Consider the following 18,809-nt stretch of genomic DNA (forward strand, 5'->3'; position numbering starts at 1 on the left):
TACTTTCAATTTGTAACATTATGTAACGACATTAACCTGCTGCATGCAAGATAAGAAATTTAATAATGGTCATATTTCCTTTTTCTGTTCATAATTGAAACCATGACAAACCATGTAATACTTAGTATCAGATCCAAAAAAAAAGAAGCTAAAATAGAGTCTTGACTTCGATTTTGTCATTGTTAGTTGTAGAACGATGTGCAATGTTTTAATTGTATTACCACAATGCTGTTAAAATATTTTTCAAGCAGAGGGAAGGATTTATGAATGCAATTACCCAACAGTTTGATATTTAAAAATATTTCTTTATCAATGATAGACAATCTTACATATAAGGATCTTATATAAAAAAAAAAGGAAATTCACAAAATTCCAGGAAAATTCAAAGCGGAAAGTCCCTAAATCAAATTCCAAAATCAAAAGCTCAAACACATCAAACGACTGGACAACAACTGTCATATTCATGAATAGCATCCAGATATTCATTTATTTCTTCTTTGATGAAAATTAAACTTGATTAATTTCGCGCCTCTGAAGCGCCTTTCGGATTATTTTTTTTTTGAAACATCAAACCAAACATTTGAAAAAAGACCATGATTTATTATCCCTAAACCCATGAAAGCTGCATTACCAAAAGAACATGAAAAATAGAAAAAAATACTTATTACGTCAACTTCGCCTAAGGAAGTTAGAACTTTGTTTCGACACAACTTTAATCATAAGATAATTTAACTAATTAAAAAAACATTACATGAAATGATATACTGAAAATGTGATTGTGTGTATTAATATAAGTTATTAGGATTTGGAAGATGGGCTAAATGACTTTTAAAAACAAACCAATTTCAACGTACATTGCAAAGTGCCCAATTAAATAACGACCATTAGTTTGTGCGTAAGTCTTTGATACCACACTCTGACGTTTATATATATATATAATTATAAATTGTACAGTATTTTCCTTGATGCAATGCTATAAATATTAACACAAATTGCAATATATCATTTAAGTAAGAGAAAAGACAAAGCAATCATTTATCTTAATTTTTATCAGAACCACAATAACGATTGAAAATTTCTCTATAATATATATATATTCCATCCAGAACCCTTGCCTTAAATCTGGACACCATGACATGAGTTGAATATATATTGATGGCATTGACTTGAAATATTTATCTCATTATCTTATTAGGTGTATTAAACCTGAAATCAATCGAGTTGATATATCCATGTACACACATCTATATTTTTTACAAACACTAAAAATGAAACTTTTTTAAAGGCCTGAATACTAAATATAAAACAAAGTTCTGTTTAGTACTGTTTGCAGTTGATACGAATGAAGTTTGTTTTATTTATCAAAATTACTTTAAATTGAAGTTCCCCGTGAGTTACGAGTAGTTCATCTTGACGTGATTCATCAACGATTTAAAACATAAACGTTATGTATCATTGACGATAGATCATAATAAAATAAGGAACAATGTAAAATAAATATTTCTTATCATTTATATGAATTTGAAAATCGTTTAGCCCTTCATTTTCAAAGAAAGAAGATAAAACAAATTAATAAGTTAATAACCACTATCACCAGTTACTGCTGAGGCAAAATGTTGCATTTCCTTTATTCATATTATTCCACATATTGAACGTTAGAAATTTTGTACAATATGGAAAAAGATTTCAGATAAAAGATAAGCATCCAATTTTCCATAAAATTTATTAGAATTTAATGTTGCATTAATGCTATCGTGAGTTTGAGTTTTAATTAGCAAGACATAAAAATACTTGTTCAGGGTTTTCTTACCATTTTTTTTACGTAAGATATAACATTAGAACAGTTTTGTCATGCAACTTCAGAAGAAAAAGCATGATGCAATCACAACCAAGTATTTGTGCTGGAATGTTTTTTGCATCATTTTTTTGCATTTAGTTATTGACTATTATTACTCTATTTCTCTCAACTCTGATGACTTCCTTTGCTTTTTCTCTTATAAACTATGATTTTAAATCGGTGAAAAACTCGGTGAGGCAACATACAAAGTGGAAATAATAACTAGCATTATCGAGGCAGACGATCTAGAATGATAATATAAGTTTGGAGATACCTAATTCGTAATGCAATGAATTTAAGGGGATTTAATGAACAAATTCTTCAACACATGTACCTGCATATATATTATACACAAGTGTAAACAATTGAAGGTCACACTTTTTTCTTTTGTATTGTTAAACATTGATCAAAGCTTAGATGATAATTAAATGATGACAATGAATTAACATGATGTATTTTGGTGGAAAGGGCTTCATAATTGTAATTCAATTAGTCTTGGAATACCATATGCTACCTCAAAATGTTACTTCACTAAGCTTGTGTATTTGCCACCATCCTTCAGCAATATACTTATGCTTTCCTTTTTCTAGCATAATCTATTTTTAAAGATTATACGAGAAAAAATTCTTGAATAATGTTTGATAACAATACTTGTCAGTGATTGGTGGTTCCTTTTCAAAGATAGGAAAATAAAATATCACCAATTACTGCTCAGACAAAATGTTGCATTTTCTTTATGTAATGCAACATTTCGAATTTTTCATAAACTTTTATTAAAATTTGATGTTGCATTAGTGCTACCATGAGCTTTAATTGGCAAGAAATATTATGAAGACTTTTTTATCTTATTTGCTGCGTTCGCTCGACAAAAATCTTCATATAACGTAATGTTTACGACTGCGATGTTGCAGTTCTCTCTTATCTTTCAACTTATAACGACGGAGGTGGAGAAGAACTATTCAGTTTTAAAGACCACTGAATAACGATGAATGACACGTGCACTTGTGTCTTCGATACACTTTCTGTCATTTCTAGGTCTGATATTTGAATAAAACCATAAAGACTTTTTTTACCTTATTCAAACAAAAGAAATGGTCAAATCTTTGAAACCATTTAAAATTTTGATAATAACTGTTTCCGAGGAATGAGAATCCCTTTACAGAATCTCAAAACAATACTATTATTATGTCTCCTACCACAACAAAGCTTTCATGATAACATTAGTCTTATCTTTAAGGCTAACCAGATCAAACCCATAGGGTCGTTGTTATCCCATAACCTTATGTAGTGATTGAATTTTATAACACGGCCTTTTATCAGATCAATATATTAATTAGCAAGTTCATGATGTGAGACTTAGAACAGGGGCCTCGTTTTATGTTCATTTGTGCTCTTCTCTTTTTGCTTGTCACATAGCATTATAATTGCTCGTGATAATTAATACCAAAGGAAGAAGGCTACTTAGGACAAATTTTAGATTTTCGGCTTTAGATGTTGAATGTATTCATTAGAACAAAAAAAATGTTGTTATAATGAAATAAATATAGTTCTGTCACGAGTTTTACGTCTATGAAATTTCAGCAGATTCCAATAATGGAAAATCAAACATTTTTTTTTATTTAGATGCACGTGACAACTGAGTATTTTTGTTAGTTTATCTTCTTGCCCCTTTGAACAATTTACTATTTCAAATTATCTATTTTACTTAGTAAGAATGAATTCTAGAAATACATTTTTTTTTCTGAAAGAAGCATTTATATTGTCAGAACAGCTGTACTTACATGGCACTTGTTCTTGGTATACATATGACAACAAAATTTCACGTAACTCGAACTTTTAAATAAGTGAATAATTGAAGGGACTTGAATGGTTTGATCTCTTTGAAGACCTTGAGTGAAAATTAATTTAAAGAAAAATATTAGATATTTTTTCAAACACAATATATTAGTGACCATAATTTCAAATAGAAAAGAGTAGCTGTAAAATTCCTAGAAATGGTATTATATTTAATTTGTACCACTTGATGGAGGATGAAAATCACTTCCGCCTTCAATGTGAAATTAACAAAAAAGTGATTATCTACTATTTAGTTGTTAAAATTATCAAAATTCTCATGGAAACCATATTGGAAATTATTAGATTTCTGCCTTCTAAAAATGACCAGAATACTTACGCGCAAAGTAGCGACTTTCTTTAATACTTTCGTGCGACACATTTCTCAAATTCCTGTTCAATATGTAAAGTTTCCAATATAAATATTTGTGTTGTCTGTTTTTTTTAAGATTTTTAAACTTCTGTTAAAACAAAATCCGTCAATTTGACCACACTTTTTCATCAAAAAGTTATATATCATATATTCCTTTTTGTATCACTGATTGCTCGTATCATGTTTTAAAATTAAACCTGTCTCATCTTGAATCATGTTTATAAATCTATGCATTTTTCCCACTTATATTGAGATCAGTCGAATTTCAATTGTCTTCCATACAAAACACGTTCCTTCTGGAAAAAGTAAGTTTATGTGAATATTTTTCAAAAGAGACTATAAACTATTTCCAGTTCAATAATATTCAGGTTTATGTGTCTCTCTAGTATGACTAATTATTCCGATAGAGTTAGTTGAATTGTTTCAGTAGGATTGCTAAATCATGGTTAGAATTCGTCGTAGTTTTTATACATTTTCTTTGAACAACAAGTCTTCTAATTGCTTTTTTTACCCAGAACAATATTTAATGGCCATGTCTTTTTTACAATAATTCTCCATTAAATCATAAAGAAAGAATTTTAACAAGATACTCAATTGTTTATAGTTGTCAATAATGTTAAGTTTCATATAAATCAAACTTCTTAAAATATAGACGTCTTATAGTATGATATTGTTTGTGAGTATCTTCACAAATTGGATATTCAGCCAGTAACATATATTTGACTTTCATTTGGAGCAGTGAATGGTGTCAGTAAATCTCCACATATGTCTACTTTGAAAAACGGTCTTTCCAGTCGAGTCCTTGTTTTAACTCATGAACTGTTCAACCACAGCTTTTCAAATATTGATGATTGTCACTTCAACGTTCAGGAGTTATGTTCTTGTGATATTTAAAAATGCAAGGACACTGACAAATGTTTAAAAAATACGGTTTGCTGACGGTCTAACCGTTCTTTCATTTTCTATGGAAATTATGCATTAATTCATTCACAAAATGATGAACATGTATAGTTTTTCAAGAAGATTTTCTTCTGGTTTTTAGTTTCCGTGGAAACTGGTCAGACTAATAGATCAAAACTCATTGTTTCCCAGAGAAATATCTATTTCCTCCGGAAATTAGTCAGAGCTAATAGATTATTATGAATTGTTTCTAAAGGTTCAGCGGAAAAAAGTAAAATCACAAGAACTTATTATTGGTATTGTAACAACTTTATAATGAACTCCGTCAAAGCCATGTACATTTGATAGAGGCAATGACACTGACAAAGTATATTCGTTAAATGATTGCCAATACAATTTCAAAAAGTTATCTTCATATATTTCAATCAAATATTAGGATTTTGCGTAAATATTACGACTTTTATATATATAGAAATATATAGAGATAAAGACTTTTACATATACATTCGTTGCAATAAATTATTATTTAGATATTATACAATGTTTATCTCGTCAATTTTTTGTTTTATATTATTTAAGCCAAATTTTCTTTTAAAGATGTACTTTAAAGGATGAGGTTATATGAAAATTAATAAATTAAGAATTTGAAATTGATACTATAAGCTGGTAGAGCATCAATTAAGGATAGAAATAAGCTAAAAATAATGATAGGTAATGGACCTCCTTTTCGAGATATTTTAGATTTAAAATATGGCGGGAAAAGACAAACACGGACTTTTACCTTATATTTGAATTGGTATTACTCGGGTCTCAATACAAAAGAAAGAAAATCAAGACTCTTCAAAATTTTTGATAAATGACCTACCATGAGTTATTAAGTCTTATATGAAAAATATAAATGGGTGTTATGGGGCAAAGTATTTTACATTATATTGTATGGAAAAACAGCAAAAAGTGTTAACATTAGTATTTGAAACAAATTCCAAAAGCTCACCTAAGTACATCTTTAAATATCATATTATTGCCAAACGATATCGGGTAAAATCTGTCTAATGAGGTCAGTTTGAAATGTCACAGTCAAATTGTATCATGAAGGCAAGTTTTACATTCTTTTTTTCTAAAAAGCCTTTCGTCTGGTGCTTTAATAATTCATTAATATTTCACCTTAAGAGAGTCTAAAAGTCCTTATGGTTTAAACTGCATTCGTCTGCATAAATTCATGTCTACTTTTATACAAAAGTATCATTAACACTTCACTATCTGCTTGAAGACTATCATAGCTCTATTAAATCCTTATGTGCTAGTTATTTTGATATCAACGTGAAATTGAACGAAATTTGACACTTTAAAATTGATTAACAGATAATTGATTGTCGATAAATAATAAATTTCAAAATAATATGTATTACAACAGACAGTAGACAAGTATACGCACACGTATTCTATATTTTGAATGTTTTTTTTTTTAAATGCGTTGTAATCAATTGCAGGTTGTTCTATTTTCGGTTGTGTAGTATCGTAAAATATGTAAACATTCCGACATTTATTGCTTCAAAGTTAAGTATAATTTATAAGAAAAAATATTGTTTAATTCGAAACAACGGTTGGAGAAGATTGAAGTTATGTTATATATTTTCCAAAAAAAAAAATACTGTTAATCTAGACATTTCTACGTGAATTTTATTTATGCGTCTAGGTTAAGATTGAAATAATAAGAACTTGCAATCTATAGCTCTCAAAAAAGAATGTCAATATAAGATTGCAATTGCAATCTCTGTTGCCCATACTCAATAACTACTTCATATTTCATTCGATCATAATTATAACAAAACTGATAGATTTTTGTTGAATGTGCAAGTACGCATGTTTAACTTTAAATAGCTGGTCACTGGGTGTGGTTTTCTTTATTCAATTACTTGGCTTTTAGAAGAGTTATGTTCCTTTAAAAGTAAAGAGTTGTTATCAAATTAACATACTTTGTAAATATATATTAAACTGTTTTGTGTATGCTTCATAAATGCCTTTGAACAAAAGGCCTTGTGATACCAAGGTTTAAAACTACATTTACATTTTTAATTACAGATAGTCCGTAAGATAAGTTTTCAAACAGTGTGCTAGTAACCTTACTATATAAACTTGTTTAAAACAATGAGTAAAACCGATAACGTAAATCTAGTTATAAAAGGACCGACATATAAAATGTTAAACCATTTAATTAAAAAAGAAAATAACTGCCTAATTTTTATAAAACAATTAATGAAAAAAACATACCAGACATGAACCATCGACATCCACTGAACTACATGTACAGCAATGCACAGCTTCCTGAATAAGAATCCAGATTTAAAAAAAGGTGGTGGGGTTCGTCATAATTGGGAGAACTCAACCTTTACCTTTTCCGAGGTCAGTGGTGTCACGGCACAACACAGAACAAACTATAAAAATCAGTCTAAAAATAATAACTCATCCGATCGGTACAAAGAAAGACATCAAACAAAAATGTTAAGACACTAGCATAGACTTGAACCTTTTAAACATCGCAGCTCAGTAAACAGACTAATTGAAAGCAGTAAAGTGCAAAAAATGTTAACAACCTCTTCAAATGGTATCCGGAGAAGAATCGCCTGATACTCAGTCAGACTAAATATCTTTCATTTTATATTATGTAATAAATGCGCCGTTGCAGTATAAATGTTTTAATGTATATGACATTATCTCGGAAGCGGTGAAAAATCTAGCACGATGGGGATGCATTGGATTTAGATTGTTGTGTAACAATGCCTACCCGTATGGTTGTGAAGAAAGTTTTACCTGTTGGTGACATTATGCAGTTGTCGGCTCTACGGTCTTGTTGTTGTCTCTTTGGCACATTCACCATTTTTATTCTCAATTTTATTTAAAACACAACCACGTTCAAAGAAGTAAGACTAAACATTATTTAATACATGTTGTTTTTAGTTTCCAGGCTCTCCATACATGAACATAGTCATAACACTGCTTTAATTGATTGGCGTCCGTTTTGATGTACAGGGTTTAAAAATACACAACCACAGTCCATTTGGTAACAACCTCATACATAATTATTTGCATCTGCATTGACTGTTATACAAGTGAAAAGCACTATTTAGAAAGTTGATTGTATTGATAACCTTCATTCACAAAGGCCTGTACAAAAGCAGAAAGTCAATTGCTCCACAGATGGATCATTGAAAAAAACATTTTTTTACAAAGTTATAAAAGTCGACACATATTGTTTTTAGTTTACCTTGAATTTACGTACAAATGTACAATTGGATTTCCTCAATTTTACATTAAATAGATCATGTAGCGACCATATATCTGCTAAATGCAAGATAAGAAATTATATATTTGCCATATATCAACTTTTTTCTTTTTATAATTAAAACCATGCCAAACGATGTGACAGATGACAAAGATATAACAAGTATAGTATTGACTTTTATTCACTTATTGTGGTAGAATCATGTAAAATATCTATATTGCAATACTGCAGTACCGCTTAAATATCTTTTATAGATACAATGTAATGAGTGAAGGAATGTTTAATTCCTTTTCTAAAGAGTTCAATATTCCATAGAATTGGAAATACTTATATATATCAATGATCTTACGTGAATGTCTATTATCTAATAGTATTAAGATATTCATATATTCTTTTAAAATAAGAATTAAACATTATAAATCTCGTGGTTTTATGGATTGATTTTTTTTATATTAAAAACACTCAAACCGACGCAATTTAAAGACAATGATGAAAAGGAACTTAACAAAAAGCATATTGGGAAATGGAACATAGAAGAACATAAAATTGCTCTGCCGTCAACGTTGACTAACGGAGTAGAACATTTAGTTTAGAAATAATTGATCTCCGAGGGTATCACCAACCCAGTAGTCAGCACTTCATTGTTGACATGCATATCAAAAACATGGTCATTTTTATAATTTGGAATTTTGAATCCTCAATGCTCTTCAACTTCGTACTTGTTTGGGTTTATAAATATTTTAGACTTGAGCGTCACTGATGAGTCTTATGAAGACGAAACGCGCGTCTGGCGTACTAAATTATAATCCTGGTACCTTTGATAACTAATTATATATTTTTCTGTTTACAAAACTTTAAATTTTTCGAAAAACTAAGGATTTTTCTTATCCCAGGAATAGATTACCTTAGCCGTATTTGGCACAACTTTTTTTAATTTGGGTCCTCAATGCTCTTCAACTTGTACTTGTTTGGATTTATAACTATTTTGATCTTAGTGTCACTGATTAGTCTTATGTAGACGAAACGCGCGTCTGGCGTATTAATTATAATCCTGGTACCTTTGATAACCTTTTGTCAAATACAGCTCAGAAATTCTATTTTTGGGTAGAAAATCCTTAGTACGCGTTGAAAAAATTGAAACGGTCAATAGGAACTATAAGATAAAATCTATCGATTGGAAACAAACTTCAGCGTTTATTGCAGCGTAATTGACAAAATAAAAATATTTTTATGGCTTTTTTTCTGTGTGATTGTCGTTGATATCAATCGGACGTTTGCGTATTTATTATTATAAAATCTATTCTATGGTCCTAGACTACACTTGTCGTCCCTTGATTTTCGTTGTCCACGACTGTAGTCCCTAGTGTGGAAAGTGTGTTACTTGCCAATAATTTGTTATACCCTTCCAAATGTATTTCTCTATGTTTTATGCCTCACATACCAATTCAAGGAATAAAATGACACTGTCAAAAAAAATGAAGTAAAGTAGTGATTTGGTACGGTTGAACAAAATTAAAAATTAGCATTTCGGAAGATGTCAAAAGATTTTAGGAGACCCTTAACATAAAAATTTCCATATTATAAGTTAGAGCCGATAAAGTTTGCTATATTTTTGATACAATTTGTCACACCACACTGTAAAAAAAATATTGAGAAAGCGCAGGTGGGATTTTTTTAATTTGCATTTATTGTCTAAAAGAAATGCACTACGAAATAATGTGGTCTCGGAGCATGTTGTAAACTATTCCGAAAAATTAGGAAATATCACAAAGAATGAAAAAAAAAAACTGACATAACAAAATAATCTTTCATTTTATATTATGTAATAAATGCGCCGTTGCCGTATAAATGTTTTAATGTATATGACATTATCTCGGAAGCGGTGACAAATCTAGCACGATGGGGATGCATTGGATTTAGATTGTTGTGCAACAATGCCTACCCGTATGGTTGTGAAGAAAGTTTTACCTGTTGGTGACATTATGCAGTTGTCTGCTCTACGGTCGTGTTGTTGTCTCTTTGGCACATTCACCATTTTTATTCTCAATTTTATTTAAAACACAACCACGTTCAAAGAAGTAAGACTAAACATTATTTGATACATGTTGTTTTTAGTTTCCAGGCTCTCCATACATGAACATAGTCATAACACTACTTTAATTGATTGGCGTCCGTTTTGATGTACAGGGTTTAAAAATACACAACCACAGTCCATTTGGTAACAACCTCATACATAATTATTTGCATCTGCATTGACTGTTATACAAGTAAAAAGCACTATTTAGAAAGTTGATTGTATTGATAACTTTCATTCACAAAGGCCTGTACAAAAGCAGAAAGTCAATTGCTCCACAGATGGATCATTGAAAAAAACATTTTTTTACAAAGTTCTAAAAGTCGACACATATTGTTTTTAGTTTACTTTGAATTTAAGTACAAATGTACAATTGGATTTCCTCAATTTTACATTAAATACATCATGTAGCGACCACATATCTGCTAAATGCAAGATAAGAAATTATATATTTGCCATATATCAACTTTTTTCTTTTTATAATTAAAACCATGCCAAACGATGTGACAGATGACAAAGATATAACAAGTATAGTATTGACTTTTATTCACTTATTGTGGTAGAATCATGTAAAATATCTATATTGCAATACTGCAGTACCGCTTAAATATCTTTTATAGATACAATGTAATGAGTGAAGGAATGTTTAATTCCTTTTCTAAAGAGTTCAATATTCCATAGAATTGGAAATACTTATATATCAATGATCTTACGTGAATGTCTATCATCTAATAGTATTAAGATATTCATATATTCTTTTATAATAAGAATTAAACACTATAAATCTCGTGGTTTTATGGATTGATTTTTTTTATTATAAACACTCAAACCGACGCAATTTAAAGACAATGATGAAAAAGAACTTAACAAAAAGCATATTGGGAAATGGAACATAGAAGAACATAAAATTGCTCTGCCGTCAACGTTGACTAACGGAGTAGGACATTTAGTTTAGAAATAATTGATCAATCAATCAACAGATAATTTTACAAAATTAATAACTTGGAAAATAATGAAATTTAACTGAGATAAAGTGGGTTTTTTACATAGATTGGAAAATAATTATAGAAAGTAACATTAAAATTGTGAGCTTCTGTTCAGACGCAAGTTTCTACTTCGAAAGACTCACCAGTGACGATCGAACAGATAGTTAAAAAATAAAGTTGAAATTTATAATAAAATCGAGGACTTTTAATTTCATTTGTTTTTTATATAATCAAATTATCATCCTGATACCTTTGATAACTTTTTACACCACTGGGTCGATACCACTGCTGGTGGATGTTTCGTCTCCGAGGGTATCACCAACCCAGTAGTCAGCACTTCATTGTTGACATGAATATCAAAAACATGGTCATTTTTATAATTTGGAATTTTGGATCCTCAATGCTCTTCAACTTCGTACTTGTTTGGGTTTATAAATATTTTAGACTTGAGCGTCACTGATGAGTCTTACGTAGACGAAACGCGCGTCTGGCGTACTAAATTATAATCCTGGTACCTTTGATAACTAATTATATATTTTTCTGTTTACAAAACTTTAAATTTTTCGAAAAACTAAGTATTTTTCTTATCCCCCGAATAGATTACCTTAGCCGTATTTGGCACAACTTTTTTTAATTTGGGTCCTCAATGCTCTTCAACTTGTACTTGTTTGGATTCATAACTATTTTGATCTTAGTGTCACTGATTAGTCTTATGTAGACGAAACGCGCGTCTGGCGTATTAATTATAATCCTGGTACCTTTGATAACCTTTTGTCAAATACAGCTCAGAAATTCTATTTTTGGGTAGAAAATCCTTAGTACGCGTTGAAAAAATTGAAACGGTCAATAGGAACTATAAGATAAAATCTATCGATTGGAAACAAACTTCAGCGTTTATTGCAGCGTAATTGACAAAATAATCATATTTTTATGGCTTTTTTTCTGTGTGATTGTCGTTGATATCAATCGGACGTTTGCGTATTTATTATTATAAAATCTATTCTATGGTCCTAGACTACACTTGTCGTCCCTTGATTTTCGTTGTCCACGACTGTAGTCCCTAGTGTGGAAAGTGTGTTACTTGCCAATAATTTGTTATACCCTTCCAAATGCATTTCTCTTTGTTTTATGCTTCACATACCAATTCAAGGAATAAAATGACACTGTCAAAAAAAAATGAAATAAAGTAGTGATTTGGTACGGTTGAACAAAATTAAAAATTAGCATTTCGGAAGATGTCAAAAGATTTTAGGAGACCCTTAACATAAAAATTTCCATATTTTAAGTTAGAGCCGATAAAGTTTGCTATAATTTTGATACAATTTGTCACACCAAACTGTAAAAAAAAATATTGAGAAAGCGCAGGTGGGATTTTTTTAATATGCATTTATTGTCTAAAAGAAATGCACTACGAAATAATGTGGTCTCGGAACATGTTGTAAACTATTCCGAAAAATTAGGAAATATCACAAAGAATGAAAAAAAAAACTGACATAACAAAATAATCTAAAATGTTTCAACTCTCATACAGGTTGTAAACAATAATGGTGCAAATACTCATATGGTCCGGGATATATATATAAAAAAAAACGAAAAAGAAGAAACACTTATGAAAACATCAAAAGACCACAAATAACGAACATCAGATTCCTGACTTAGAACAGTTATTATTCATATATACTAAAAAACATAAAATTTTCATCAATATGATAGAGAGTTTCACGTAAAAATATAAATATCCAATTTTCAATAAGATTAAATAAGAACTTAATATGACCAAAAGACTATCGTGCGATTAAATTTTAATTAGAATGAAATACGAATACTTTTGAAAGATTTTGTGATCGTCAGTTTTACATGCGATATAATCTTTGAACATTTTTGTCATGCAACTTCACGATTGAGACGCCGATAAATTGACCAATCAGAATCAAGAACTTATGTATGTCAATAAACTCATCATATATTTTATGTCAAATGATTAGAATGCCAATTAGAAATAATGTATTGTTTTATTGATTATTATAAAAAGGCAAATATTCCATATAAGTTCAGAGAATCTTAATTACTTTGTTAACACCTGTTTGAAATGTAAAAATAAAACTTAAAAGAAATTTCTTTTTTTACGTTTTGAGGGAGAAAAAAACTGAATGCATTGTTTAATTGTTTGGGAAGACATTTACAACAACTCATGCATAAATTTTTTGTGCTGAAATGACTTGAATACAAACGAGAATATTGGCACCATAAAAAGTGAGTATATCCAAAGTCAGGATTGTGACAGTCAGTGGTAAATTGCTTCCATAGTTATCGTTTGAAGATCGTTCGTTCTTGTAATAGTCATTAAAGTATTAAGATTTCAGCGTCACTGAATGGTCTATAGAATGCAAGAACGCGTGTTTGGCAAACTAAATTTTAAGCCAGGTTTATTCAAAGAGTGTTTTCCAAATTCTGTCCGCATTTATTTGCACATAGATATATACTATTTGTAAAGTATCCTTGAATTTTCGTACAATTTGTTTTTCACATAAATTACAGCATGTATCGATTATGCCGATCATTATCATATGGATTGCGAGATTTAAAAACCGATAGTGTTGTCATGTATCTTTCTTTTTTCAATTTATAATTGTAGCCATGACATATTTACATGTAGAAGATATTATAAAATAGTCTTAATTTAATTATCATTTTTAATCCTGTGCATTGTTTAGAATACTGTACACCAAAAACACATATTTCAGACCAAATGGACATATATGTAATACTATAATATGGGTTTAAGATTTCATAAAATCAGAAAGATTTCTATAACGATAATACAACATATAAAATCTATCGTCCGGCATAAATGTATATAAACACATTCTATTAATAATGAAAATGCCAGTTGATCAATTTCTTGATTCGACGCCTCTGTTTTCTTGATTTGTTTTAAACTAAAACTCTAAATTTCAACTTTTTGAAGTCAAAGAGCTATATTACGTAACGAAACATAAAAAGTAGCCCAAAATCATGTACTGTTCACTTCGGCTGAGGGAGATAATAATTAAGCATTTAATCATTTTTTTTTACCACGGATAACTTAACTCGATTTATACCTGATTTACAAAAAAAAAAAAAACGCACTTATATACTCAATCCGGGATTACATAACTACAATCCCCTTCCCCCTTCAATAATGTAACTAACCGAATTAGACTATTTGCTGGGTTTGCAATAATATGAGTAAAACTACGGATGACACATATACAGCATGATCGGCTTACCTTTCGGAGCACCTGAGATTACTCTCGGTTATGGGGTTTGTGTTACTTAGCCTTTTTTTCTTTTGTTTTTTTCTGTACTATTGTTTGTTTGTCGTTTTATTTTGTAATCATGGCGTTGTCAATTTATTTTCTATCCATGCGTTTGAAAGTCCCTCTGGTTTATGTCGCCCTTCTTTAATTATGTTTTCTCTTTCATCATATAAATTGAAAGATAAACTAAATGATTTGATAAAAACACCGGTTTCAACGTGCATTGCAACGTATTTGACTAAATAACTACTTTTACTTGTGTATATATCCTTGATATCAATTCCGACGTTACCATAATTATAATCAATTACAATCTACAGCATAATCCGGTATGCTTTGCTCAAATGGTTCCAAAACGTCATCGAAATTTATGATAAAAGTAAGAAATCAGACAAAACAAAATCATCTTAGGTGGAACATCAGTCTTCTCTCGACCATAATTTTCTTTCAGAAATTGTAGAATATCTTCTAATAATCGAAGGATCAAATAATAAAAAAAATGGTCAAAAAGGAACAACACATTACGTGAGTTAATTTTAACGTTGTGTGGTCATGAATTTTTTCAATATTTCAATTCTTCCATAAGTAATATTTTTATGATATTTATACAAATAGAAATAAAGTGGAAATACAAGGAACTATACACTTTTCTATACGTTTTCACATTTTTCTATATAAATTCACATTTTTCTATACGAATTCACAATTTTCTTTATGTACTCACATTTCGGGAATAATGTAACATTATCTTCGCTGTCTTTAGAAGAATGACGATAGAAGTCAGAAAAGTGAAATTATCGGATTAACTATTAAATGGTTGTTTCTTATTAAAATGTGAAATCACGATATTTCATTGCAACTAATATAATAAATACTGATGTCATGTCATTAAATGGATTTGTATTGTATAAATGGATTTGGACTATTTATCGCATTATTCGTTTAGGTGTATAGCACCTGTCAACAACCGTGTGCAAACTTGATTTGTTGCACGTCCATTAAGGCAAAAAAGGCTCCATAGACTTGATATGTTAAAACAAGTCTGTGAAAAAGATTTTATTAATTAATAAGAATGATTTTTATCAAACATTAATAATGTAAAACAAAACCCCAAATTAACTTATATCGGTCGGTTTATTTCATTGATACAATATTTTTTTTTTTAAATAATTGTTTCAATCATTGTCGGTAGACCAGAATTGAATAAGTTTTTTTGTTGAGTATCTGGTTTTTTTATGAAATCGAAAATCGTTTAGTCCTTAGCTTAAGAAACGAAAAAAATCAATATCAACAATTATTTCTGGAACAAAATGTTTTATAATGTAATTTTCACAAATTAAACATTGAATTCCTTGTTCTATGGCCAAATCATTTCAGAGAATACGAACAATATTCAATTTTCTTTAGGTTTTGAGGGGGTTCGCGGGTCTAAATCATTTATATAGGATTTCTCTAAATTTTTCTATAAATGAACTTTATTTTGTAGTGAACAGAAAAATAAAATAAAAAAGTGGGGTCACCGTTCATTTGCGCTCACAATCTGCCTTCGAAAGAAGCATACATTTTTGTAAAAGTTTTTTTTATTTGTTTAAGTAATAGGAGAAATAAAGTTAATATCGAAATAAGAAAAGAAATTTATTACAGAAATTGCTCAAATTTTACAATATTTTAGTATAAGGACAGCTTATATGGAAATTATATTAAAAATATAGGTCACCGATGAGTTGAAAAAGATATTTCAATTTTAAAGCCAAAAAATGGCATTTTTCCACCAAAGGGAGATAAATTGGAACTTTTTTAATGATGTATACATTTCAAAAGTCATCTGGGGCCAAAACAAATTGATTGCTATGAATTATTTTTGTACCATATGATAAAGTAACAACTGCAAAAGCTAACAAATAAAATTTGTAATGAAAAACAAATGTTTAATTTTTTTCTGAAATTTTTATACCCTCGAGCCTCCTTAATTCAAATTTGATGCTACATCAATATTGCTATTTGTTTCTCTTTTAATTAGCAAGAAATAAATGTTTGTGAAAGGTTTTCTTATAATCATAATATGTACATGATTAATATTATTTGAACACTTGTTTTATTAATAACGCTCAGAAATAAAAATGTTGGCAAATTAAACGAATCAGAATCAAACATTTGTTCTTGTAGTATTTGGAATGACACCAAGTATTATGCATTTTTTAATAGATTTTAATACTTTGTTCCTTGAAATTTTGATGCGTCTGATAATTTTGTTCTTTTCCGAGAAATTATTTGAAATTTGAGAAAAATTTCTCAGGCTACAGACGCAGTAGTCACTGATGAGTCTTTTATGGACGAAACGCGCGTCAGGTGCAAGTACATTTTTTTCTGTATCTATGATTAGTTTATTTACTTACATTATTGAAAAAATGCAAAATTAATTGTCGCTATTCGTGAAACAGACTATCTATATACGAAATGATAAATCGTCCGTCGATGCATTTAAAAGCATTAAGGTGGTATGGGTGTCTTTCGCCATCTTGGATTGTAAAAAACAGAGAAACTTAGGTCCATATTTTCTATCAAGTTAGCAAAATTTGATGCAGGAATGCAATATTTAATCTGAATTTTCATTTAAAAGAACCAATTTATAAGAATATAACTTAGAAATATTAAATTTTTATAAGTGTTGTTTATTTTGGTTGTTTTTTGAATATTTTCAAATTGGCATTTTAAGGGGAGATAACTCTAAAACAGTGCATTTTCTGAAGGACTCTACATGAAATTTTCCTATTTTGTCTTTTAGCCGGAAAAAACGCACAGTGACCCTATCTTTTCTTTTGATATTCTAAAAGCATTGTCTGAAAGCTATCTTTTTCTAATGTGTTATACGATTCTATCATTTTGTTTAGTTTCTATTCAAAAAATTGTGCTTTTTCCTGTATAATCCATACAAAATTTGTCATTTTGTCACAACCTGTAGCTTGAGAAAATGCGCGGTGACCTATCATTTTTGAACCTGTATCAATAGATACTACATTTTGACAAAGTATGAACAAATTCTATCAGTTTTATTTTAGACTCACATACCATCTTAAATGAAAAGCGTGTTTGCAACATTTCACAACAAATATATTATATTGTTTTTACAAGTGAAGATTATCCTTTTTTTGTTTCACATGGTTACACATTTTACAAGAGGGTTTTCTGATATGATACAATCTACGAATTATGATGTATAACAAAATTCAAATGTAAAGATTTAATACAGTTCAATAAGGAAAACAGTTATTCTATGAATTATTATTCAATTTATATTTGAACGTACTGCAAAGTTGCATGGACTATTACAAGCTATTAAAAAAGGTAGTAATATGCCAGCCTTTTTTTCTGCAACCCTTTGCTTCGCAGCAGCATTCCTATTTTAACAGTACTTTGTAAAGACTATGTAAGATACAAACTTGAATAATTTCTAATCAGAACACTTATGATGGATTTAACTAAAAAGTTAGCATGGTTAACGTTAGTTGACAGATTTTTTTCTCATGAAATACAATTAAGAAACATACACTTGCATTCATATGAGCTTTGATAGTAATGATATATTTACAGGTACTAATAATTTTCTGAATAAATGTCTGTTGATATAACAAAAATACTTAACTCAAAGGAGAAGTCGAAACGAAAAATACCTCAGCAAATAGCAAATCCAAAGACCGAACACATTAAACAAATGTATAAAAACTATCATATTCCAAACTTGGCACATTCACATTATTAGATAGAAAGTGGTGGCTTAAACCTGGTTTTGAGTGATGCAAGAGACTAAAACATGTGAAAGTCCAAAATATATTGAATAGCTGATAAATAGTATTGCAAAATTTAAATTCATAAATGTTTTAAACACTACCCTTACCGAACACTGGTTAATAACTAGAAAAGTACCTTACCTTCAGTTTCATTAGCTAATAGACTATGACTTATTCAAAAGCGATCCGGTAGTGTCTTTGTATATATACTTTTTTGGTGACGACTGCAATATATATGCGATTTTATATTTTTCTAATCGTCATCATTTTAATTATCTGTTAGATATATCTGATGAATTAGAGGCTTATAGTGTAGTTATTAATCGTAGTTTTATAATTAGATATCCGATACATCTGGGTCTTCTGACGACTAACAATATAGAGAATAAGTGGAAGCATGCTTATCTTATAAACTGATTAAGCGTATAGTAATTAA

General features: G+C 29.5%; 1 protein-coding gene across 2 annotated transcripts in view; it reads right to left on the reverse strand.

Annotated features, from left to right (window-relative positions):
* The window catches only part of LOC134725109 (G-protein coupled receptor 35-like), a 44,308-nt gene extending 25,732 nt beyond the window's left edge, over positions 1-18,576 (reverse strand). Inside the window, exon 1 of one of the 2 annotated variants that reach the window (XM_063588657.1) lies at positions 18,515-18,576. Coding sequence is in view for 1 of the 2 variants with exons in the window: in XM_063588656.1 (XP_063444726.1) it covers positions 15,310-15,311 (2 nt within the window). In the remaining variant the exon portion in view is untranslated. Of the gene's footprint in view, positions 1-15,309; positions 15,345-18,514 lie in introns of those variants that run through there. The other variant, XM_063588656.1, reaches the window with a different exon arrangement.
* Positions 18,577-18,809: the final 233 nt, after the last annotated feature.

This window comes from Mytilus trossulus, chromosome 7 (genome assembly GCF_036588685.1).
Source record: "Mytilus trossulus isolate FHL-02 chromosome 7, PNRI_Mtr1.1.1.hap1, whole genome shotgun sequence".
NCBI lineage: Eukaryota > Metazoa > Mollusca > Bivalvia > Mytilida > Mytilidae > Mytilus > Mytilus trossulus.